The sequence below is a fragment of the Notolepis coatsorum genome (assembly GCF_963971535.1).
Source record: "Notolepis coatsorum genome assembly, chromosome: 1".
NCBI lineage: Eukaryota > Metazoa > Chordata > Actinopteri > Aulopiformes > Paralepididae > Notolepis > Notolepis coatsorum.
The window spans coordinates 214,600,733-214,626,320 of record NC_140165.1 but is presented as its reverse complement, the minus strand read 5'-3'; the positions used below and the strand labels follow the sequence as shown (position 1 = coordinate 214,626,320).

Below are 25,588 nucleotides of genomic sequence, written 5' to 3'. Positions count from 1 at the left end.
TGATCAAGGATACATAACGGCACCGTGGAACATTGCAATTAGTTTAGTCATTTGTTGGCCTTTTAATTATGACGAAACCCTCCGTGCACCCCACCAGGCAACCGTAAAAAGGTGGGCAAACAGAAGCTTCCATCGGCCTCAGGGGCTGCTGTCTAATAGAGGCCATTCCAGCGCTGATGGTAGGGAGAGGGATTTGTTTCATTAAATGGAGTTTAAATGGGAAACCTGACAGATTCAGAAGGGAAAGATGCGTTCCTGTCACTGTTAATGTTGAATGTGGATCGCTGCGGGACACGTCCATGAATGACATTATGACATTGCTGTAGACCTCATATAGCGTAATCAGTTGAATACTGTTATCTAAAACAAGCTCAGTTTTTTTTATCGCATTATTGTGTGTGTGTGTGTGTTCCGTTATCTTCTTACCCACAGATAGCTGTCCTGTGACATCACCATTGTCATTGCGAGCATTGAGGGAGACGTTTTCAGGCGCGTGCACTAGAAGTAAAGAATCCTGAAAAAAAACATGTTTGGCATGAACACAAACCTGCACAACCACTGAATATCAAGCGAAACCTCTACAACATAGACATGAACAAAAAGCAAACTCCCTTTTCTGTCTCATAAAACTACCATTACTTGCTTTGCTCACATATTCAATAGTCGGTTTCTTCTGATATAACCTTCCATTTATCTAGTCTATAAAAGAAGCCCTGTTCATAAAAAGATGAGCCAAGACCATGGAGAGGTATATAGAGGGAGAATGTGTGTAGTGGAACCTGGCTGTTCTCGTGTATACAGTCACCTGGAGGCTTTGATTTATTCTGTGAAGTAGTTACTGATCCCCAACACGCTTCACCACTCAGTGGCAGTAATGTGGAAAGTTCAGTGTTCAAACCACCACTGAATCTCAAATGAGGAAGGAGCAGTGTTGTCAGAGCTTTTGGAATTTGCCTCTAAATGGGAGCAATGGGAACACCTCTGCTGTTGTGTGTAGATAGAAAGTGCCCACTCTGGTCTTAACAGAGGTCAAAGCGCAGGGTCGCCCCACAGTGCACAGTGGGGGTTCAGCGCCTTGCTCAAGGGCAGAGATGGTGGGCACCGTACATGAAATAGCAGCCACCCTTCAGTCACCAGCTCCCAACTGAAATAATAACCTTTCAGTCACTGGTCGGCCACATTACGCCTATAGGCTGGCCTGCCTCCCTCCCTGCTACTTTCTTATGAAATGAGGAATATTTGAAGCCCTCCTCCAATGAGTAATCAAGTGAAGTAGCCTGAAAAGGGGAACTAATAACCATTATTTGGTGTAAAAATTCAGCATTCTATCTATGCTTGACCATGTTGGGGGTCACAAAAAGGCACGGGGTCAGGCATCCAAAAAAGCAGAGAACCACTGACTGGGCTAAGAGACCAACTTTACTCATTAGAATCCAAGGAATTCATTCATAAATGCAATGGAAGACATTCTGAACGGGAGACTTCAGTGACATCAGTGTTCCACACCGCCAGACACTTGACGAAAGGAATTTCCTACAGTTTCTGTAAACTCTGTAAGATTGTTAGCATTCCATTTTAGGGAATCTGAAGAACAGAAACTACGAACTAACGCTGAAAATGTCAACGTTTTCCTTTAATGAGGCCCATAAAGAAAGGAATGAGGTTACAAAAAAGAAATCTTGCTATGAGGGAGAAAACCCATAGCATGTAAACAACTGTAGCAAAGTGTTCCCATCTGCTGCTAGAAGGCAGTCATAAAGTACTTTCCACCACAGACAGCCAGGAGGGAGTTAATAAGGAGCAGTGTAGAACTGACAAACGCCGTTCATTCACTTGCTAAAAGAAATATTCCTCTTAATGACTAGAAAGTGTGTCTGAACTGTTTGGGAATCAGCAGTTAATTAGATCTTAGCAAGAAGCATGGTCTACACAGATTCATTCCTTAACCCCATCTTGGCACAATGAGAGAGTGGTGTGTGTGTGTGTGTGCGAGTGTGTGTGTGTCAGACCACTTGTTGGATCCCCTGCATATGCTTCCTCCGATTCTACATCCTGCCTATTGATGTGTGTTGATATGTGCAAATGAAACGCATACAAATTGAACAAACACCATCAATGTTAATAATAATAATAATAATAAATATAATTTATATAGCTCCTTTCAAGAAACCCAAGGCCGCTTGTGTAGCTAACATTGTTGTTTACTTTAACTGCCAGACTACTACAACTAATAGAAGAAGAGGAAAAGGGAGAAGGGGGGAAAGGAAAGGACAAGAAGAAAAAGAAGAAGACAGACAGGAGAATGTAAAGCAATGTTGCCAGATGTATGATAATTATCGTATTTGTACAATAATGTTGCCCTCTGTACGACAATTTTGCCCTCTTTACACCCGTTATGTTCTATTGGTAATAAGAACATTAAGAAAAAAATATATTTTAAGCCTCTAGGACGATAATTTAACATTTTCCATCTGGCAACGCTCATGTACAGTAAAGGTAGAGGATGATGGGGAGTGCGTTTGTGTTCCTCCCACCGTTCTGGAGTGGATCTCTTGAGCGTAGAGCGGGAACAGGAACTCAGACTCTCCGTCCTCCAGCTTCACTCCGTCTGGGTTGACCTTCAGCAGCCCCATCCCCTCCTGCAGCCAGAGCAAAGATACTCTTAAGTAACGTCAAAGATACTCTAATAAAAGGAAGATAATGCATTAAAGGCTGTGCCAATCAGACCCGCACAGATCTGTGAACAGACCACGCCTATTTTTCTTCAGGGGGAAAATAACATCTGGAGTAAACAGGGGGTTAGGCGGCGTTTGTTCACAATCTAGAACTTTAGGACAAAACAAACTGATATAAATCATGCCAAAAGACTATGAAGAGATGCATAAGCATACATTAAATGTCCAGGTAGGGGAAATGGTGAAATAACATGCAGCTGAAATGGGGAAATATCATAGGGAAGACTGAAGGGACTTGCGGATCAAACATAAATTTTAGTGAGCAGTAAGTCTGGCAATGCTGTGCCAATATGCTTTATTCAACTTGAAAATGTAATAATGGGCGAGCTCCCGTAGCTCACCGCGTACCTCAGCGCTATTTCTGCGTCGGGGACAACCGTGCTCGTCACGGATCTGGGGTACACGAGTTCGATTCCCGGACCCGCCGTAGAGTGTCTTCCCCTACTCTACATCCCATTCAACCTGTTTCTGTCGGCCATGCTTGACCAGAAAAGCGATAAACGCTAAAAAATAAAGTTTAAAAAAAAGAAAATGTAATAATGAATGCATGATAAATACAATAAAAGCAATCACAATAGAATTTGTACAATCAATTAAAACAACTGAAGATTATGGTGAAATGGTTGGTGATTAAGGATTTAAACTGAACAAAGGATACCAAAGCAGATTTCCCAAGTTCAGTACAAACTCCAGGTGCTTTAATTGTGAGCCAGTCATTTGGAACGTGTACCATAGGGTCCATATGTCCACTACAACAGAGAAGTAAGATAAGGGGAGCTCCCGTAGCTCACCGCATATCTCTGCGCTATTTCTGCGTTGGGGAAAACCGTGCTCGTCACGGATCTGGGGGACACGGGTTCGATTCCCGGACCCGCCGTCATTTCTCAGAATGTCTTCCCCTGCTCTACATCCCATTTCAACCTGTTTCTGTCGGTCATGCTTGGCCAGAAAAGCGATAAACGCTAAAAAATAAAGTAAAAAAAAAAAAAGAGAAGTAAGATAAATTGGACAGAAACAGATGCCAATGCAACTCTCGCCGCTCCGCTAGGGAGGACCATCCAACCCCATTATACAGGACACAAAGCTGAGTACCATAACCATCAACGGTGATAAATCTAATGGCGGAGTATACAGAGTCTAATGGCTTAAGAGTGCAAGCCTTTGTCTGTAACAAAGGGTGTTCTGCAGGGATACATTTTGGGTCCTGCCTTTTTTTCAATTCATACGATCAAAGCATCAAAAAACCAAATATTTTTATTTTCTTTCTTTAACACTATGGTCGCCGATGACGAGTTTAGACGTCATTCCTAGCCATGCTCATTCTGCCGAAGACGCCGTAACTCGTCTTTGATATCAATATTTCAAAAATCTGTGATCGAAATCATATTTCCCCTCCGGAGCCCTGAGATACACTGCAAAGCTCCACTCAACTCTCTAGCGGTTCAAGAGCGCCATCTGGTGGCCGATCGGCAGATCGCCAACCGGAAATGACCCTTTGAACCGGAAGTGCTCATCCATATGTCGTCCGGGCACTCGCTATCGTTAGAGAGACTCCGTCTTGACACAGTGAACATCGATCGGTGCAAATAACTCGAAAAAACAACATGATTTGGACATAATTATATACTATTATACAACCTGGAAATGGATCGGGCATTTCCCCATCCCATAATAGAAAAAATTCTGTTCCACGCTCATCTGCCAGCGGCGCGAGGAAGCCACGGTGAGTTGCAGCGTTATATTCTAACGTGTTCCATATAAACTGCTATGATGAACATATGACCCACACTGGATGAATCATCTAACGCTGCCCACGGAATTATAAACGGCCCCCCGCCCATCCGGTCATCATCAGATGATACGTAGTAACTTCTAGAACCACGTCCAGTTGACATTTTTTATCTCGCGCCGATTCCTACCAAACTGTATTTGATCATCAATATAATGCATTTAGGGCTATAAATCACGTTCTGAAGAAAGCTGCAGAAAACGATAAAAACATACTTATACTTTAGACCATATTTTAGTATGAATATGTGAATGAAAAAGTTTAACGTTGCTACACCCTGAACAATGGATATAGGACATTGAATGGGCCATAATAATGGCAATTTAGCAATAGAATTTAAAAAGTTATAGCCCTGCAAAGAAGGGGAACTTCTCCATAGACAAATAGAGCTGGCTAGGGATGGTAAATTATGAATTTAACCCATGGCGATCAAAGTGTTAAACATGAAACAACAACAACAAGAATATCACAGTACAATAATAATAATAATAATAATACATAAAAAGATAACATAAGACATCAACTTAACCAATCATGACAAGACACTAATTGAGACAGCCCAGCCGCCATGGTTCCCAACCCTCGAGGACCCGAGTCCGGTCTCCCAGCGAGTCAAAGCATCAGCCTCTTTAACACCACGACCCGCTGAGGTCCCGAACCGGGGACCCCCCCCCACCCCGAGCCCGCGGCCATCCGGTCCCAACCTATAGGGGACCCAGGACATACATCTAATCAATTATACAAAGGACACCAGAGAAAGAAAAATAACAAATAAAACACCAACATACATGAACACTCGCTCGTTCCGGGTAGATCATATCCACTGGATAGATCTTGGAAAGATCGGAGACCAGAGTTATCGAAGATGTCCCCCAGCGTATGGATGCCTTTCTTTTCCCATCTAGGGTACCCAATAGGTTGTTGTCCAATAAGGAGTAAATTGTTATTAAATAAGAGGGGAATGCGTGTGCCATTTATGGCGGTTAGTGCACGCTTTCTGGGTGTCACGCCAAATCTGGATCACATGTGTGATAAGAGGGCCAAAATGGTAATTTGCATTGCTTAATTGAAATGTTGGTATACACAATATCCTTTTTCCCCCCCCACTTTTTCTCCCCATTTTTCTATTTTTCTCCCATTTCTCCCAATTTCGTGTATCCAATTCTTCCCTCCCCTGTCTTGAACGTTGCTAAACTATGCCTCCCACAGGTCGGTTGTAGTGAGGACAGAAGCCTTGCATCACGTGTCTCCTCCGGTACACGAGGAGGCAGCCTGACGCATCTTTTCGCCGCAGCAGCTCGAACTCTGTGGCGAGGAGTAACGCGTGGGAGGCTCACGCTGCCCCTGTCACTTCCTGCTTCCGTCGCACCGGCGTCACCAAACCGACCTGTAGGAGTCGCTGTCCACAACGTCCAATCCCCACCCACCGGCTTTCCCACCCTCTAACACTTGCCAATTGTGTTAGTATGAACGACCGGCTAGCCGGTAGCAACGCAGAGAGCTGGGCTTGAACCCAGCGTATCCTGCGTTAGAGGTGAGCGCCTTGCCCACTGCGCCAATCAGCCGCCCGGTATACACAATATCCTGAAGTCTATAAGGGGTCACCATCTTCTCCTCCAATGCCCCCCCACCCTTTCATGCATTCATGATGGAACATAATACCCATCATATGCATTTGATTTTTTTATTGTAGAGTGTGTAGGGATGGAACTCCAATCCATTTAGTATTAGGGATGCACCGATCAGACTTTTTCAGTCTCGATACCGATACCCATTGTACAAAAAAGTTAAACAAAATAATTGAATCCACGTTTATTTTTTTTTATATTAAAATATATTTTGTTTTTAAGAATTGTAAAGGATCACAAGTGTGTTTTTTATTTGTTGTAAACAAAGACAGAAAATAAACTTCATTCATTCAATTAATAAACTGTATGCCTCACTGTCACTGTGTGGAATAGACTGGGATCATTCTTTTGTGCAAGGCAACATCAGGCTTGACTTAAAACATTACTTTCCTAACTTAGTGAAACTAAATGTAACAAATTAACACATAGATATAAATGTACTGAATGGTTATTTCTTATTTTATTTATTATAAAAAAATATATATACCTGATCCAGCTATTTTACCGATATCGGCGGCCGATACCGATACCAATATCGGAGCATCCCTATTTAGTATAATACACGTTGCAGCCTCCCAGGAATTACCCTAGACCACTCTAAAACCATACTTATATTCACCACGGTATAAAACAGGAATGTATGGATGAAATTTCTTTTTCACATATTGAACGATAGATACTCAATGTCAAATGGGCCATAGTATTGTATCCATAGCTATAATATAGAATATAGTTATAGCCCTGCAAACACCGCCATGTAGTCCTATACTTTAGAATGCTAGCCTTTTAACCACACATTACTCATATCCCTCTGGCGCTGATTGAGTTAATGATATTGGATTGATGAAAAATATCATATAGATGATCTTGTCAGCAAACTGACAACAAAATTACTTCTACAGAAACAGCTTCCCGATTTTTTGTAGAAAATTAATTGTTGAAGCAGTTTTCCTATCAGTGTTGGCTTACGAGGATGTCATTTATAGAAATGCTGCTCCTTCCACTCTTAAACCCCTAGACATTGGTCTATCATTCTGCCCTCAAGATTTATTACTGGTGATAGATATGACACCACTGTATCCTCTATGATATGGTTGATCTTCTCTGGCAGAGAGGCGTAATTGGTATTTGTTTATCTATAAGGCCATTATCAGAAAGCTGCCACTTTATATTGCAATGGTGCTAGATTGGAACTCTGGACCCTATCTAACCCACTCATATGACTGAAGGTCCCCCGAGCACAAGCTGAACTTGGACAGTCAGCCTTTTGTTTTAGTGCCCGAACTTCTTTGGAATACTCTTCAGTATGAGCTGAAAATCGATTCTCTGCTGACTTATGGCCATGATCTTAAACCTCCCTGGTACATGGTACATTTTATTATCTCCTGGTATTTTATTATGCTTTTATTGTTGCCAAATTCTATTGATGTGTAACTGTTTTACAGAGTTTTGGTATATACTGTACAGTACATACAGATCTTAAAATAAGATAATATAAGACAAGATATTATTTAATTGATTTATTGAAATTCGGGCATCATAGCAGCATGGGGAGGGGGGGGGGGGGTACAGGTATGGACAGGGTAATAGTAGAAATACATAAATATAGGCAATAAAATTGTATCCGAATATAAAAATATGAGAAAAATAAACAGTGTAAACAAAAGGTGCAGTTGAGGGTCTGTATGCCCTATGGGTTATTATATGTTACAATAAATATGGCAATAAAGAATTTGAATCTGAATGTATACTATGAGTAAGAGTAAAAGCAAACAGTATACACAAGGTGCAGTATACACAAGGTGCAGTATACACAAGGTACCCTAACTGGCATGATATACATCATACATTGTAGTCGGTGCAGGTTTTGGTGGTTAATAGTCAGACACACTTAGTGGTCAGACATTCCTAATAGTTCTCGAGTTCTGCAGCTGCTAGCAGCAGCCCCTGCCCACGGTTGTGGAGCCTGATGGCCGCTGGCACGGAGGACTGGCTTGGGCGGTTAGTGGAGTGTCAGGGGGGGTATGAGTCTGTGGCTAGCTCCTCATATAGGGGGTGGGAGGGCTTCTCCAGGATAGCAACAGCTTGTTCAGTTTGTTGGTGTTCCTTGAATTGATGTAGCCCCCCCAGCATACAACAGCAAAGAAAAGGACGCTGTTACTACAGACTGGTAAAACGACTGCAGCAGTGTATTGCACACTTTTATATTTTAACTGGTATGTAACTGGGCATCATTCAAAATTAGGGCAACATCAGTTGATTCTTAGGAGAATACATATAGGTTTTAAATAAAATATATCTTGTGTGATGCATTACAGCAAGTAAGAAGGACTCTGTTCGCTTCAGGAAGACTTCCGGAGTCTCTGGTGATGCATCATAAATGAAAACGCATACAAGGCACACGTCAGCTGAACATGAGTCAGCGAGACATATATATATGTGGAAACAAAACGGAATCTTTTCATTGTAAATCAGTTGAAAAGCTACTTCTCCCAAAGGTTACAGAGTGAAAAGCAGTTAAAGCTCCAGCAACACCAGGTGGTCAGACGAGACGTCACGTGTAGCAATATATCCTCTAGGTCTGAAACCAAACGTACTCTAAACCATGTCTGTACATCGTTCTGGTGCTTGTGCAAAGATTCAAGAGGTTTATTAATCATACATACCAGGGCATACAGTGAAATGCAGTTGGCCATGCCCGCTTCGATTGTGCAAGAATACAATAGTAAATACGGTAGTAAATCCAGTGTTTCCCATTAATTACCTAGACTGTGGCGGCTCGCAGTTTTTTTTTTTTTTTTTAATAAATATAAAGTTTGCCAATAGGGATGCATCAGTAGTATTGGCAGTGGTAGTAGTCGTAATAGTAATCCAGTCTATTTTTTTTTTATTTTCTAAAAAATAAACTAGTTCAACACAGGTAACCACTTTTGCTTAATTTCTTTGATGGCTCAAATGTATGCTCTAGTGTCTAGTTGATTTTGTGTTTTGAGCACAAAGTTTATCATAGATCTAGCCTCTTAATTTTGCTCTCAAAGTGCACCAGATTGATATATTTAACTTTAAACTTAAAAAAAAGAAATTACGGGGAGATGCCCCCGGAACCCCCTAGAGGGGCCGAGGTTCACCCACCACCAGTCTCACAAAATCCTGTGGGAAACACTGAAATCAAATAAGTAGAATAGACATGATAAAATAGACATGTTAATAAATCCTGAGATAATTGCAATACAATGTTGAGCTACAACTTAAAGGCACTGGGTCCTATGTACACTACTATACAATATACAGTTTTACTTCTATGTCCCTATGCTATACAATAATCACAACAAGTTATTTTCTTAAAGTGTCCTTTTCCCCCTTCCTTTAAAGTGTCCTTTCTTGTTTAAAGTGACCTATGGTGCGTTTGTGTGTGAGCGAGTGCAGAATGTGTGTTGTGTGTAGGGATGCCCTGATCACGTTTTTTGACACCGATAACCGATCGCCGTGAGCCATATCGGCCAACGCCGTCCTCCCGTCCCACTAGACTAGACCTGACTAGACTACATGCATGCGGGAGGGGCTGGAGGGATGAGCAGACGCCGCACCACCCAGTGTCTGAGACAGAACTCAGCGACTGAGATCGGTTTTGACGATCGGCGAAAATAAAGCATTATCACTGATCACCGATCGCATATTTATACTGATTATCGGCCGATAACGATCGGTGGCCGATCGATCGGGGCATCCCTAGTTGTGTGTGTATTCATGTGTGCCTTCCTGTCCTGGGCTGTGCCGTTTCCAAACCAGGCAGTGATGTTCCCAGTCAGAATACTCTCTACAGCCCCGGAATAGAAGGAGTGGAGTATCTTCCCTGATACTCTGAACTTCCTTAATTGTCTCAGGTGACAAAATGTGTGCCTGTGCCTGTGAATGTGTATGTGTATGTATATGTATGTATATGTATGTATATGTGTATGTGTGCACATGCACTTGCTAAATGCACAAATGCAAGCTGGACCTCAGGCAAAGGAACTAACAACATATTTTACTGGAATAGTATTTCATTCACAACACACTCACTGTGGTGTCTAGACAGCCAGCCATCAATAGATGGTTCATGGCACCAGATAACCCAGAGTATATCAGTCATCTAACATGACGTGGAAAATAATAAGTGGAAAAACAAATGCTTAGGGGCCGTTGCATTAGCAGTACTGTAATGTAGGATGGCTTAGAGTAGACGACAGAGTACAGCAACTTGCAATGGGCCTGGTCTACAAGATACACTACACGACTAAGGTACCCATGTACATGTCAAAATACTTCCCAAAGGTCAGTGAATACCACAACCACAACACCAGAGGGAGCTCCACAAATCATGTTAAACCCAGAAATTTGCTCAAACAAGGGACTAAACACATTTCGCAATTATGCCACATCAATGTGGAATGCCCTACCCACAGCTGTAAAGGAATGTGAATCACTACCCACTTTCAAAACCACTCTCAAAGAGCACCTATGGGAGACTGCAATTCGAAACAGGCCCCTGTAAATGTCCTAACCCAACCCTCTCCAATGTACAGTAAATGTCCTAACCCAACCCTCTCCAATGTACAGTAAATGTCCTAACCCAACCCCCTCCAATGTACCGCCTGATGTAAACAAGACGAAAGTCTCTCTGGTCTGCATCCCCTTAACAATTGTGTGTATTGAGCTGTACTGTATTGTACCCATTCTGCAATCTGTTAATACAATTTTCAATCAATCAATCAATCAATCAGCTTTCCACCTCAATCAAACCCCTAATACCAAGATGTCAAATTATACAGCAACATCAACATCCAAGCCTAATCTGTGTTTGCCTGTGACCAAAGATACTGTAAAATACTAGAGATTGAGGCTGTCTGTCGCTAAAGAAGTTCTTAATTGACTAATGGTCACTGTCACAGGACTTGATTAGATGATTTAGTAACAAATCTGTAGAACTGTGTTTCCTACATGCAGTCATGCAGATATAGTTCTTTAAGTCTAATGGTTAACTGACCCATCCATTGACTAAGACAGGTCAGTCATAAGAAAAAAAAGAAAGAGGACAGAAAGAACGAACGAAAGACATGGTTTTCTGGAGTATATGAAAAGGACATTCCTCCTGACCCTGAGCTAGCACTCTTTGGTTGTTCTGAAACTGCCTTAAATGATCCACCAAATGAACAATCAGCATTTATGTCGGGCATGGTAACAGCTAAGAAAATGATTTTGAAAGACTAGAAGTTGCCCACACCCTTGTTCTCATAAATGGCTTACCGAAATGATCATAATCATACAGATGGAGAGAATCCATTTTGATAAATCTAAAGCACCAAATAGATAATCAATCTGTAATAACCTGTACACTGGATAATTGACAATTGATCATTGAAAATGTAACCACTGTGAATTCAATCAGTATAGAACCTTGTCCGGTAGCCACGTATTTTATTTATTATTATATATATTTTTTTTACTGTAATTTTTTGTCTTGTATTGTTTTCACATTTCAAATAGAATATATATATAAAAGAAAAAAATGTAAATCAAGAAATCAAAGCAGAAAGAATGAAGCAGTGACGTTAAGAGGGAAAGGAGTGTTTTACCGCGTTGAACCACATGACCCTCAATAGCCAGATGGTGAGGGCAAAGTTCACCACCAGGATGATGATCAGCAGCAGCACAAACAGGTAGAGGCAGCGCTTCCTCCAGCCGTAGATGCCGATCTTGTAGACCTGGTCGGGCAGCGGCCTGGAGACGCCCCTGTCCTGGGTAGTGGTGACATACTGCTCTCGTACCATCTGCTGGGTGGCGAAACACACACAGGGACATCGTCTTTTATTTCTTTGTCTTTTTGAATGTATGAGTAGTCTACAAAGTTGTTAAGTGTATCTTTGCAGAGTAAGTAACAAACTTTTCTACTCTACTGGATGTGTAAGACTTGTTTTCCGCTTCTATTCATTTGTACTAAGCTAGGTTAGCTTGTAGCCAGATAGCTTTCTACTGAACACACAGAGATTGGTATCCATCTTCTTGTCCGACTCTGGAGAAGATGGTAAGCGCATTTCCCATAATGAATAAAATGTTAGAAAATGTAAAAACCCAAGGACCCCTTGGGGTCCCCACACCCCACTTTGAAAGCCACTGATGCAAGAGATCATGGACGCAGCAGTGTAGATTTAAACACATCTAACAACTGACCCTGGCTGTTACAATAAGGCTGTGAATGGACTAAACAACAGGCATCACTGTCAGAATGGTGTTTAGAGTCTATTGTGTGAAGCATGTCAAGGTTCACAGAGAATTTAGTAGGAACAAATTATAGACCATGGAAAACATAACATACGGTAATAGACTACTGTATTGTATATAATGCCAGTTCTTATGAAAATATAGGTCAACAATGTATTAAACAAATCTAAAATGAGAAACGTTGGTCTTTTATCCATACAAGAAAACTTGTATTTTTCCTCATAGCAATTCCATACAATGCCTTCTTTAGACAAGTCTACAGTTCTGTATGTCATTCAGCTCATGTGCCAAATCCAGTGGATATCTGGCCCGAGAGCCAATGGAAATGTTGAGTGAATTTCCAGCTCCAACTACTTGAGCATGACTGAGGGCAACTGAGAATGACACTCTGTGCTCAACCCTCTGCCGCAGCTACATAGTAGGGTATCAATTGCAAAACATTAATCGAAACTGAATATCTGCACATTTGAATAAATAAACACTGAAGACAGTGTCAAGACAAGACAGGCCACTAATACAGCCGATGCTAGGTTTTTCTGTCTTCCTTTTCTGCAAATAGGCATTTTTTAACTCCCAACCATGAGCCTGTAGCCCGCGGCGTCAGTGCAAGCGAGTGTTCCTCCCATTCAGCATAGCTGGATCATCTGGCAAAGTGACAACATGAAACCCCGGTGACAGATTTCACAAGGACACGGGAGGGAATGTAACTCTACGCTGAACATACAACCACATAATGCTGCTCAGCTCCATGGGGTTGGAGAAAGGCCTCCTGTCATATTCTATTGATTAATCTGCATTAATACTCAGACACAGACTGAAGGGAATATGCCGAGCTCTCTGTGAAGACAAAAGCCTGAAGAAAATGTTGTTTACAGAATGTAGCTCCATAACATGCCCTGCAGAAGCAATAACGGCTATTCAGGTATTTCAACTATGAAATGATGAATAGTATAGACTTCTTGAGGAGTTTGACGGAGTAATGAATGTACAGGATTCAGAGAGGGAAATTGCACATCAGAATCGGTCTTATTTAGTAGAGTACTTTTGCACAAACAAGGAATTTGGCTTGGTGTTTGCTCACACAAAGGATGCAAAAACAACACGTCGACAGTAATAAAAATGTGAAATATTAAAAACAAGTATGAGTATATATATTAGGAAGTGGGAGCAAGAATCAAAAGATAAAAACTAATTCGTGCCACTGCTGTACACAATACACAGTGATAGGAGTAATGTGGAATATAACACAACATACTGTAGAACATAAATAGAGTAGTGCAGCTGTGGAAAGAATATCTTTGCTGTACAGGATATATACATATATATATAAAGCATAAGGGAGCCAAAGTACAAAAATAATATACTACGAAATACGAATGTGTGTGGAGTTTGCATGTTCTCCTTGTGTTTGCGTGAGTTTCCTCCCACACCAAAGACATGCATGTTAGGCAGGGAATACAGATAAAAACTAGTTACTGTATCTCTGGTACGTTTACATTGATGCGGAAACTGAAAATGTTGTTTAATCTGCATTGTCCCTGGGTAAGAAATAAATACTTAAACCAACACATTTCAGCTCCAGAGAGCCTTCCCCAGGTTGCTATGGTGATGACAGCATGCATACGTCACTTTATAGCGACATAAATCAATGTGTAATTCTACCCCATATAATCTTTGGTACAGATGCTTTTTATTTATTTTTTAATCCACTTCTCCCCTTTTTTTATTTTTCTCCCATCCCAATTTAGCCGTGCCAATTCTCCCCTCCCCTGTCTTGAACGTTGCTCGCATGTGCCCCCCACTGGCCGGTTGTAGGGAGGATAGAAGCCCATCGCATGTCCCCTCTGATACATGTGTAGGCAGCCAGTCGCATCTTTTCACCTGCCAGCGCGGACTCTCATTTGGCGAAGAGTAACGTGTAGGAGGCTCACACTGCCCCCGCCATTTTTCCTGTCTCTGCTGTGCAGGCGCCCCAACCGACCTGTAGGAGTCGCTGTTTACCACGTCCAGATTACCACCCATCGACTTCCCACCGCTAACTCTGCCAATTAAGTTAGTATGACGGCCGGCCCAAGCCGGAGGCAACGCCGACAGCCGGATTCGATACCGGTGTCTCGTGCGTTGGTGACGAGCGCAATGTCCGCTGCGCCACCCAGCCGCCTAGATGCTTTTTTTCTTATATATTTGAAGTCTGAAGACCCCCTCCTATTATAAATCAAGTGAAACAGCCTCAAAGGGAGTTCAACTAATAATCATTATTTGGTGTCAGAAGTCACCATTCCGTCTGTGCTTTGACAGTGTTTGTGAAAAGGGCATCCCCCTGTTTTAGGGGTCACACATCAGAAAGTTTGAGAACCACTGATCCGAACAAACACGCAGAGCCGCCGCGCCGGCGTCTCAGCGCCGCCCCCGGTGATTCATGCCTTGACAAGGATGAGGCCCCGGCGACCTGCCCAATTTACATATGGGACAGATGCTGCGTCTTGTTGCCAGGGTAAACATGGTTTCCATCATGTTTAAGGAGCCACTTTTCACACTGAACAGTAATTCTTCGACACTTAACAGATGTTCTGCCAGTCATATCATCCCACTGTGATTTGGCTGACTTTCATCTAACCATGATGAGGCTACCAGGAGAGGCTCGGTGTATGAGAGAGAGAGAGAGAGAGAGAGACCACTAGTCCGCCTTGGTGTCAGTGAAGTAAGGCGATTCCGATGTTGTGCAGGTAATAAATTCTACTTGGCGCGAAACTCCCGTAACCTGTACTTTTATGATTAATGAAGGTAAACATTTTCCCTCCCTGGGCTCTCCCTCATCTTTAAGAGATAATGAATACGTAGAAAACACACTTGGCCTGGGCTATCTGGGAGTGAGGAAAAGGTGTGTTTGAGAGAGAGAGAGAGAGGAGGATGATAAACACCTAGCCACCGTCGCCACAAACAGCTTGCTCGGCGGTGAACACAGGGTTTTGACATTAGGAGGAAGAGGAAGAGGCCCATCTCTATCTGACAAAACACACCCCGCCACGCGGGAGCAGTCGCATGGCCTTCAGACCCAGCCGTGATGAATAGCTCTTATTTTCACAACCAAATAAATGAAGAACCCAAGAAGATTCACCTCGTGCTACTTCTGAAGGGGGAGGATGGGAGAGCAAGACGATAAGGGGCCACCTTGTTGGAATACTCATTTATTTTCTCCATGTTTTCCCAGCTCATTATATTCAGTCATATGCCAGTGATATGGCAGAACTCTGCTCTTACGGGTATTATAATGATAGGGGCGACAGCGTCTCAGGAGGTAGAGCGGTCGTCTGGTAATCAGAAGGTTCCCAGTTGGATTACGGTTCCTCCCAGCAGCGTGCTGAAGTGTCCTTGAGCAAGACACTTAACCCCCAACTACTCCCGATGAGCAGGTTGGCACCTTGCATGATTGTGGTTGCCTACTTGCCGCCGCCGTCGGTGTGTGAATGGGGCATAAATTATAAAGCGCTTTGGATTTTTTTAGGCTATACAAATGCAGTCCATTTATTCCATATAACATGATACAAATCAGAGCCTTAGATTAGGACTTGGATTGAGCAGTTGAAACTTGCCCCATTCGTCCCGTCCCCCATTAATAACTACACGCCATATGGGCACAAACCTAGTGATCAACATACTCCGTGGGTAAATGAAACACCAAGGTGAAATAGCCCTGTGTTGTTCATTATGGCGTTAATGAATTTGTTCTGGCCCATTCTAATTAATTTAAATGAGAGCATTACAGGGCTTGCTACTGCAGCACCAGTGTGAGAGAGACGGGGGCAGCTTGTGGTTAGGATCATTAAACAGGCTTCTCCCAGCTCCAGTTTCAGTGCGCCAGTCCGGCCACAGACCGATCCTTCCATAGCAACCCAAATAAACATTCCTTAAACAGCTCCGCCACTGGATAGCCATGGAAGGAATCCTCAACGCATGGGACTCTGGGTTCAAAACGCTGTCTGACTTTAATAAACAATAAACCCTGTCTGTCTGTACGATCCCACGTGATTCTAATTTTGAGAACGGAACCTTCAAATGTTGATGTCACAACGTCGACTGGCCATTAACAGCTGTTGAGTGGTAGTATTCTAAGAAAACATTCCAAAAGGTAAACCTGAAAGGGTTAAAAGGGTTCACAAAACACAGGTTCGACAGGTCAGCGTTCGCCGGGTCTTAGCGGGTCTGTTTCCCATTTTTACAAGGTTTTACAGAGAGACTGTGCCGACTTAAGAGTCACAGACAACAATCAGTTATCCATCTCGTTATCAATCTAAAAGACAACTTTAATCCTGCATCAGTACTTTTACATACTTCCTAAATATATATGGACCCTAATTGCAAGCGAGAATGCACACACTACAAAGGCTTTTATGGTCATAAAACATGGTCATACACCCGCTTCCTGAGATGAAGTGTATTATATTCAGGTCTTAAGACATTTTACCGGGGCTATTTATCTTGGGGCGCCCTCTCAATTAACCTCAAACCAGAGATGCTCCCTTTCTGCCTCTCTCTGTCAGTCTGTACCCTCCAAATGAGAACTTATAGGACCGGAGAGAACAGGCTAATTGCCTTCCTAAAATTCACCAGGGTCTGGCTGTAATTGAGAATCCAGCCTTCTGTGAGCCACAGCTTGACCTGAACAAATGCCAGGAGAACATGTACAAGAGAAAGCCTCATACTTTAGAAAATTACTTGCTCAAATTGTTAGCCGGAGGACATTCGTCTATATAAGACCTGTGGAAATACTCTGAGGAGCTCAGATGTTGAGCAATAAGGAAAGGGAGCCAATCGAAAGCTGAGCACAGAGTTAGTTAGTTCCCTGCTGGACTTTCTCTCTCTCTCTCTCTGTCTCAGTCTTGTATGCTGCTGTCTTCATGTCTCCACTATGCTGTAATGCTTCCACTTCTAAAAATAGGGCACAGCATTGTGTACTAAAAAAAAAAAAAAGAGCCACAGGACACACACATACATGGTATGAGCATAACTAATACACAGGATATCAAAACCAGGATATGACTGTAAACCATTACTTAAGTACTCCAATGACAAGTTATTTTTGTATTTCAGTACTGTTGACCATGTATGGTAAAAACTATTAAACCACCCAACTAAGATTCTTATCACACACAAAAAACTCTAATTCTCTCTCAGGAAGTAAAACTACAGAACTATAAGCGTGGGGTAAGCTACAAGACAAAACCTTAATCACAAACATACACTGTGTTGTCTGTGTATACTCACTCAGATCAACAGACACAGTAGTAGGTCAAAGTTTAGACAGTAAATCACTTGAACTGTGAGGAAGACTTAACAAGTTAAAAAACAAACGGAAATCCCAAAGATAGGAGAGAGAAAATCCCTTTGCTTACCTTAGTGTAGTGAGGCAGAGCAGTCCTCTCTCTCTAAGCCAGGGCAGACGGAGCGTGTGCTGAGCAGGACAGAGCAGCGGCGGTAGCAGCAGCTAGTGGCGGAGCGCCTTGGATGTCTGTCAGCCACTCCAACAGCTGCGTGCCATAAATCTGGCAGTGTGGAAGTGCCCCTACTAATCACCACAAGATGGCGCTCACACTTCCTGCATAATATAATGTATCTATCCCTCTCTCTCTCTGTCTGCCTTTAGGCTTCCCACTTTTGATTGTCCCCTCGAATCATCCGTTTTGTGGGTGTAGGAAAGAGAGGGAGCAAGCAGAGGGGGAGGGAGATAGAGAGAAAGAGGGAGGGGAGACTGCAAGAAAATAAGAGCAAGCAGAGAAAATTAAATAAGAGAGAGAAGTAACTATCCCTCTCACCTAATAGTATAACAAGTGTGAATGCCTCTGCTGCCCAACTCAAGAGAACTGTTAGTAGAGAGAGACTCAAGTACAGACGTTTCTTTGGGAGCTTTGTCCTGTGCTGCTGCTACGAGACATGCTGCACACACCAGTGAGTCACTCTCACTGCTGCCCAACCCTGGGGGCTTCCAGTCCGGTCTAATTTGAGCCTTTCACAGTCACGGCTCTCGACGTGAAGTTAAGTCTGATCCCGGAGATAGAGCTCCACTGCGTGACAGACGGGCGGGCAGCTGTGGGAACCTGGTGGACCTTGAAACGGAGTCACTGTGACAGAAGAGACAGGGACACTTGTAAGCACAGTGTGTATTAATAGAGGGGCTGTGTAATTGTAGCGGCAGCTGAAACGGGAGTCGTTAGCTGTGGTTGGGAGTATCATGTGGTGCTCTCTGTTGTGCGTGTGGCTTTGTGTTACTTGGAAGTCACCAAATATTGATTGAGTCATATAAAAAAGAAAGACATCGACAGAGAAGGACAAGTGATGGACTGATCACATGCTGTTCTGTGAGCGCAACAAGATCCGAGTATTATCTGAAATCAGAACCTTTTTAGGCTATAAATCAGTCAATCAATCACGAAAAGACAACTTGATGGGTTTTCTTGTGTTTTTCTCCCCCTATTATTTGTTCACAAGTCTTTCTATCTCGATTGGAGCCGTTACTTGTACATCACAAGTTCACAACATATCGGTTAAGGCCTACTACTATGCAGTTCTGGCGGGAGGGGTTTGTTTACATTTGCAGTTAAAATATATATATATACTACTGTATTCTTATACATGTAATTCTTGTGTTATCCTAATTCAAAACAAAATAATCATGAGGCACTGTGAACCAAAGTGAGCCTAGGATATACTCATTTGAATGTTTGGAAATCGCAGGCCCTGTCATCAAACAACTGAAAAAGTTCCTAACTTTTCAAGTAGTTTTCTAGCTTCAAAGAGTGTACAGGAAGCCACTCCCCCCATTTTAAAACGGTTTATTTATCCAAAGCTAGAAAAGGAGCAGATATCGCTCTCCTGATAGTAGGCTACATATGATTATCTTCCTTCCTGAGACAGTGGCAGTACACAAGGTTCAACTTTAATGACATTTGGCTGTAAAAGCACTAATAAACATTCACATAAAATAATTTTCAAAGGCAGCGACAGGAAGTGTCTGCTGATGACATCACACAGATTCGAATCTACTGTATAGCTTCTATGGACTCTAGTTCTACAAGACAGTGGTTCATGTTCATAACAAATATTGAAAGTTCATGATGCAGATGTGAAATAAAATTTGGGTGAACTTAACTATGAACACCAGTCATCAATAAAGATACTCCACTACCTGGAGGGGAGAGAACAGATGGTGGAGGTAAACGGTAATCTACCCCCCCCCCCCCCCCCCCCCTCACAGTGAGCTGTGGTGTTCCACAAGGAAGCATACTAGGACCGCTACTGTTCCTAATTTATGCAAATGACATGTTACAGTTACAGTGGGTGACAATATTGTCACAAGGAAAGATGAAATTACCTACCTGGGTTCCATCCTAGAGGCTAATCTTTCCTGTGACAAAATGGCATCCAATGTAATAAAAAAAAAAGGCAACCAACGAACTCGATTCTTGTACCGGATCTCCTCTCTGGTAAACAAGAATACCCTGAAGACTCTGGCAGGAGCACTCATTCAAGGGTACTACGACTATGCTTGCACCTCATGGTACCAAAGCACCTCAAAGGCGCTAAAAACAAAATTAACATCTCAAAACAAACTGGTCAGACTACTGCTTGACCTTACTCCTAGAACCCACCTCACCCCTGCCCACTTTGACAACCTAGGATGGCTTAGAGTAGACGACAGAGTACAGCAACTTGCAATGGGCCTGGTCTACAAGATACACTACACGACCAAGGTACCCATGTACATGTCAAAATACTTCCCAAAGGTCAGTGAATACCACGATCACAACACCAGAGGGAGCTCCACAAATCATGTTAAACCCAGATTCGGCTCAAACAAGGGACTAAACACGTTTAGCAATTATGCCAGATCAATGTGGAACGCCCTACCCACAGCTGTAAAGGAATGTGAATCACTACCCACTTTCAAAACCACTCTCAAAGAACACCTACGGGAGACTGCAATTCAAAACTGGCCCCTGTAAATGTCCTGACCTAACCCAACCCCCTCCAATGTACAGTAAATTACCAAGTATGGTTGTCAATATTCCAATGTACAGTTGTAGTGTTCTCCCCATATGTAGGATTTCCATCAATATATCATTGGCAATTTATTGTCCACACGTTGGTTTGATTGATTGATTGAAAAGTTTATTAACAGATTTCAGAATGGGTACAGTACAGTACAGCTCAATACATACAATTGTTAAGAGGATGCAGACCTGAGAAAGACTTTCGTCTTGTTTCCATCAGGGTCCCCCATGGCAGGATTATTACGACAAAAACATAACAAGGCCAATGAGAATGGACAAGACTATTTAGTAGCCTATGACGCCACTTTGGCTTTAAAATAACCTGCTACTGCCTCTGAAAGATAGTAGGGGTGTAATGGTACACGTATCCATAATGAACCGAACCGTTTCAGTGTGTACTGTACCGTACCGAACGGCTGTGTAGTGTACCGAACGAATACAACAGTATGTTAACCACTAACGACCGCCCACCGTGGGGTGTTTTTTTCACAATGTAATATAATTATTATAATTTTTTAAAGTTGATTATTAATTTCAATATAGAATATTCGTTGACAGCCCTACAAGTACAATTGGTTACTGCACACTACATCACCCGAGTGGAACATGGAAAGCCAAACTTTCCCCCACTGTACCGAAAACCCGTACCGAACCTCGACTTCAAGACCGAGGTGTACGTACCGTACCGTGGTTTTTGTGTACCGTTACACCCCTAAAAGATAGTGATGTCGGTCTTAGAGGGTTATATCGGCTTAAAATGCGGGCAAATTGTATTTCACAAATGAAAAGGAATGTAAACCGAGTTTAGCCTTCACTACATCCCTGATTGAAATGTCTTAAGGCCATACATTTTATTTTAGGGTGTAATTTCCCAATTGAATGGCCTAATCAGTGATACAAATGTACACAAACATGTAGCCCCAAAACCACCAAAAATTAAAGATGAATTATTTAATTGACTGAGCTATTGACACTCAATATCCATCATAGTTCTTTAGACCAAGGGAATAAAGGTAAAGTTCTTTCTCCAATTCCCATCATGTGCAGTAAAAACGATGGCACCTTTATTATAGAAAAATCATGTTCACCCTCTTAGTTCTTTGTACCCTTCAAGCAATATTTCTTTTACTATTTCTTTTCACCATTTACGATAAATCAGCTTACTAGGAGTAAACGCACTAGCGTACAGAGAACATGTTTTGTCTGAAGCCACCGTTAACAACCAACTTTCTCATAACAGTTTACTGCGACCCCCAGGTCCTGTTAGCAGGTGGAGTTTAGCAGTATTCATCCCACGCTGTCTTATGAGAACTCAAACGTCCTTTTTTCTGTATGCGAAACGTTGATTTATTTTATTATAAGGCTGAAAGTATCCTTGGCCTCGTCTCACTTCTCAGATTGTTCTTCCAGTCTCTGTATTGAACTGGGACTCTGCACAGAATAAAAATCCTTTCTTTTCCATCCCTTGACTATCTCAATTTCTCTTAAATTCACCGAACTTGGTACAATTATTTTCCACAACACCTTCCCACCCAAGGCTAGCAGTAGCAACCATAATTTGGTACTGTTAAGAGAATTAAGACCATTCAAGTTACCTAAATGCCAGTTTACTGTGGACAGGCGACGGCTTACAATTCTTAATACGTCTTAGACCAGTGATATTTACATGCAATGAAAATGTGTTTGCTTCATTTCCCACTGGGGGACATGCGAAGATAATCAAAACCCTGACCCACAGAGGGAACAATGGATGTGTACAATAATAATGAATCTTGATACTCAAGATTTGAGTATTTGACTATAAAGATTTGACTAAAGGGAGATGAATAAGGCCATTCCGGCACCATGCATGCTTGGCCTCACATCTCCTGCAGACAGGCCACTGATGAGGAAGATCAAGGAGAAGCCACATCTAAAAAAATAAATAATAATGGGGTGTAATTGTGTTTTTTCCCTTACGAAACGCACTTGCCAGAGGACTTCATGGTGGCAGATGGGTGGTGCATCAGTCAGCCATGTGGTTTATTTAGCCTTCGATGCTTGGGGTAGTGCTGTGCAGTACAGGCCATCTGACGGCATCCATCAGAAGACTACCTACCCTCTGTCACGCATGCCCCCAGCTACAGAAAAGAAACGCCAGAGCTCAGTGAAGATAGTTGCTTCATATCATAGGTTCTTATCAATAACTCATAACGCTCCACTGCCCCTGGCTCTATCCATAGAGCAATAGAAGACAAACATGGATGAAGGATGAATGTGCTGCAGAAAGTTAAATATATAAATAATCCACCTCACAATGAAAAACATCTTAGTGTCCCATTGCATTTACTGGATGAAAACACTTAAGTTGGTACTGGTAGAACAGGCTCGAGTTCTATTAGGAATGGAGCATTGATAGTAATTGGACACGACGCGCCAAATGAGGTGTAAACGCATTCAGCAGTGGGGTACTACAGGGAGAGGCTCCCCAAGCCCCACCCCATGGCACTAGTCTGGTGCACCCTTTTGACAGCGCAAAACTCAACAATGCATTGCGCCACTGACTAACGAGGCCGGCCACCTATTCTTTAAAGGCAGCCCAAGAGTCCTTCCGCGTTTCTCCGATTGGCCGCGACGCCCACGTGACACACCCCGCGGCAGAGGCATTATGCAGCCGTAATCCCCCCGTTTTGCCATCGACGGTTAGCTCAACTCGTTCGGCGCCTTGCTGTGGAGCCTGCGGTGCGGTTGGTGACAAGTTCGAATAATTTTTTTTTAGTTTATTAATTTATCATCTCTCGCTATAAACGTGCATTCTTTCGGCAGTTAAGTTTAGGCATTCTTTCGGAGTTGGTTACGGTTAGGTTTAGGAATTCTTTCAGAGTTGGTTAAGGTTAGGCATCGTTTCGGAGTTGGTTAAGGTTAGTCGCAGAGCATGGCAATAGAATGCCTGTCTGTCTTTCTTGACGCGGAGGCAGCAGCCCATTTCCGCTCAACTGCGCGCCGCGGTCACATGGGCGTCGTGGCCAATCAGAGAAATGCCAAAGGACTCTTGGGCTGCCTTTAATATAGAGGCAGCCCGGCCGCTATGCTCCATGGTCATAGATCAACCCACATCAGTTTTATGGGAAATTACATTTTTAAGATAGCAATAGAAACAATCAACAAAAAGCCAGTCTGTTTTCAGGTCAGAAATGCCAGCATTTAATGCAATATAGTGCTGCAGAACCAATTTAGTTTTAGCCTCGACATTGTGAACCCATTCAACTCAATCAATAAAATATATTTGTATAGCACATTTAGACATGCCACTTGTCAACCAAAGTGCTTCACAGTAAGTCACATAGCTAAAAACAAATAAAAGTGCTAAAGTATAGAATAAACAGAAAATATAGACAACCAACAAAAAAAACACTTCAACAAGCAAGGCAAGAGTCACTTTGTCAGGGAGTATAGATGGGTTGAGTTTAGATTTAAAAGACTCGATGGACGGGCAGATTTGATGGACATGGGGATGCTGTTCCAGAGGTCAGGGGCTGCGACAGCAAAATGGACCGGAGCTGGAAGAAACACCCCTTCACCACCGTGTTTACTAACTCTGGGTCAAAGAGCACGCCCAAAGGGCTGGACTAGGGCAGACAGGTAACCCAGGCTGCTGGCGATGACACTGGTTTGGTCATAAGACAGTAGAAAAAGTGAATGCCATTCAAAAGCCCCCTGGGTGTTCACAAATTCTTGGTGAGTTGTACCAGTTATTTTCCTAATGCAATGTTATATGGAATATAGATGTATTTTTTTCCAGTGCTAAACACATTCTTAAGACTAAAATGACAAACATTCACCTTTTGTGTAAAGTGTTATTTCTTGTATTAAAAGCTCAAAGAAATTGAGAATGAAAGAGTCTACATTCCCATGTCTTATTTCCAGTGGTAGGGCCTTTAGTAAGTCCATTTCTCTTTTTTTTTATTGATCTTTTCCCCCCTCCATTTTCCTCCGATTTTCTCCCATCCCAATGTTAGTCGTATGCCAATTCCCAGTCCCCTTCCTGGTCGCTGCGCACTTACCCCCCAGTCAGATCATCTGGGAGAGTGGAGGTTATCACGTGCTTCCTCCGACACACGTCCAGCCAATCAACCGCTTCTTTTCACCTGGTAGCGCGGATATTCTCTGAGAGGGCGTAGCGTGTGGAAGGATCACACTATCCCACTCAGGTCCCATCCGCGCTTAGCAGGCACCCCGACCGAACTGTAGGAGTCACTGTTTACAATGACCCGGACCCACCCCGCCAGCTTCTCCCACCCTCTAATACTGCCAATTGTATTAGTGTGAACAGCCAGCCAAGCTGGTGACAACCCCGGAGCTGTCCAGCTCACAGCTCAAGCTTCGACCTGGTCAGGTGGTCTCAAAGATGTTCCACGTTGCGCCTCAATACAATTTTACAAGTAAATTCTTCAATGAGTTCATAAAAACAATTTGCATATGATAATGTGGCGACTTAAATAGTTTGAGGGGTTCATCCAAGATTTGTATATTTGGTAAATATATAAATAAAAACTATACTGACTATATAAATGTGAATTATAGCTTTCATTATAGAAATTATTAATAGACATTAGTAAATGTGGGCAAACTGAACAGTTGAACCATTCCTGGGATATACCACATGTGCATCCCCCGCCAGGTCAGTAAATGCGAGGGGAAACATGCCACAGCCATGCTAGGATCCTCTCATCACCTCCTGCGCATGAGTCCATGACAGTGTATGCACATTTCATTTTAGATGAATAATTAAAACAAATAAGGATACCAAATGTTGGCTGAATTTCAGCAGGAACGGGGAGGGAGAGGGTGAAACTCATTTTGAGAAATGGCCAATATGACTTTTCAACAGTCTCGTTTACAGGAGACAACTGGTACACATTTCCAAATTACAATACAGTTCGAGTAAATATCTCAAAATGTACCCAAAAACTATTTTCACCTGTGGTGCCTCACCTTAAATCATGGTCAAGATTTCCACAATTAGTGCAAAAGCTCAAAGTACCGCTATTCCACTACCCTCAAGAGATACTACCTACTAGTAATACTAGGTGATCTAATGAAGTCTCTATGTATGCTGAAAAAATGAAAACCCAGAACATGTCACCG

The 25,588-nt window shown here is 42.6% G+C and overlaps 1 protein-coding gene across 2 annotated transcripts in view; it reads right to left on the bottom strand.

Annotated features, from left to right (window-relative positions):
- sgcg (sarcoglycan, gamma) overlaps nt 1-18,289 on the bottom strand; it is a 30,047-nt gene extending 11,758 nt beyond the window's left edge. Inside the window, exons 1-4 of one of the 2 annotated variants that reach the window (XM_084316831.1) lie at nt 17,807-18,289; nt 11,768-11,962; nt 2,535-2,639; nt 427-514 (exon numbers count right to left, since the gene is read on the bottom strand). In XM_084316831.1, the coding sequence (XP_084172957.1) occupies nt 427-514; nt 2,535-2,639; nt 11,768-11,962 (388 nt within the window). In that variant the 5' untranslated portion in view covers nt 17,807-18,289. Of the gene's footprint in view, nt 1-426; nt 515-2,534; nt 2,640-11,767; nt 11,966-17,806 lie in introns of both variants that reach the window. The other variant, XM_084316830.1, reaches the window with a different exon arrangement.
- Between the last annotated feature and the right edge of the window lie 7,299 nt (nt 18,290-25,588).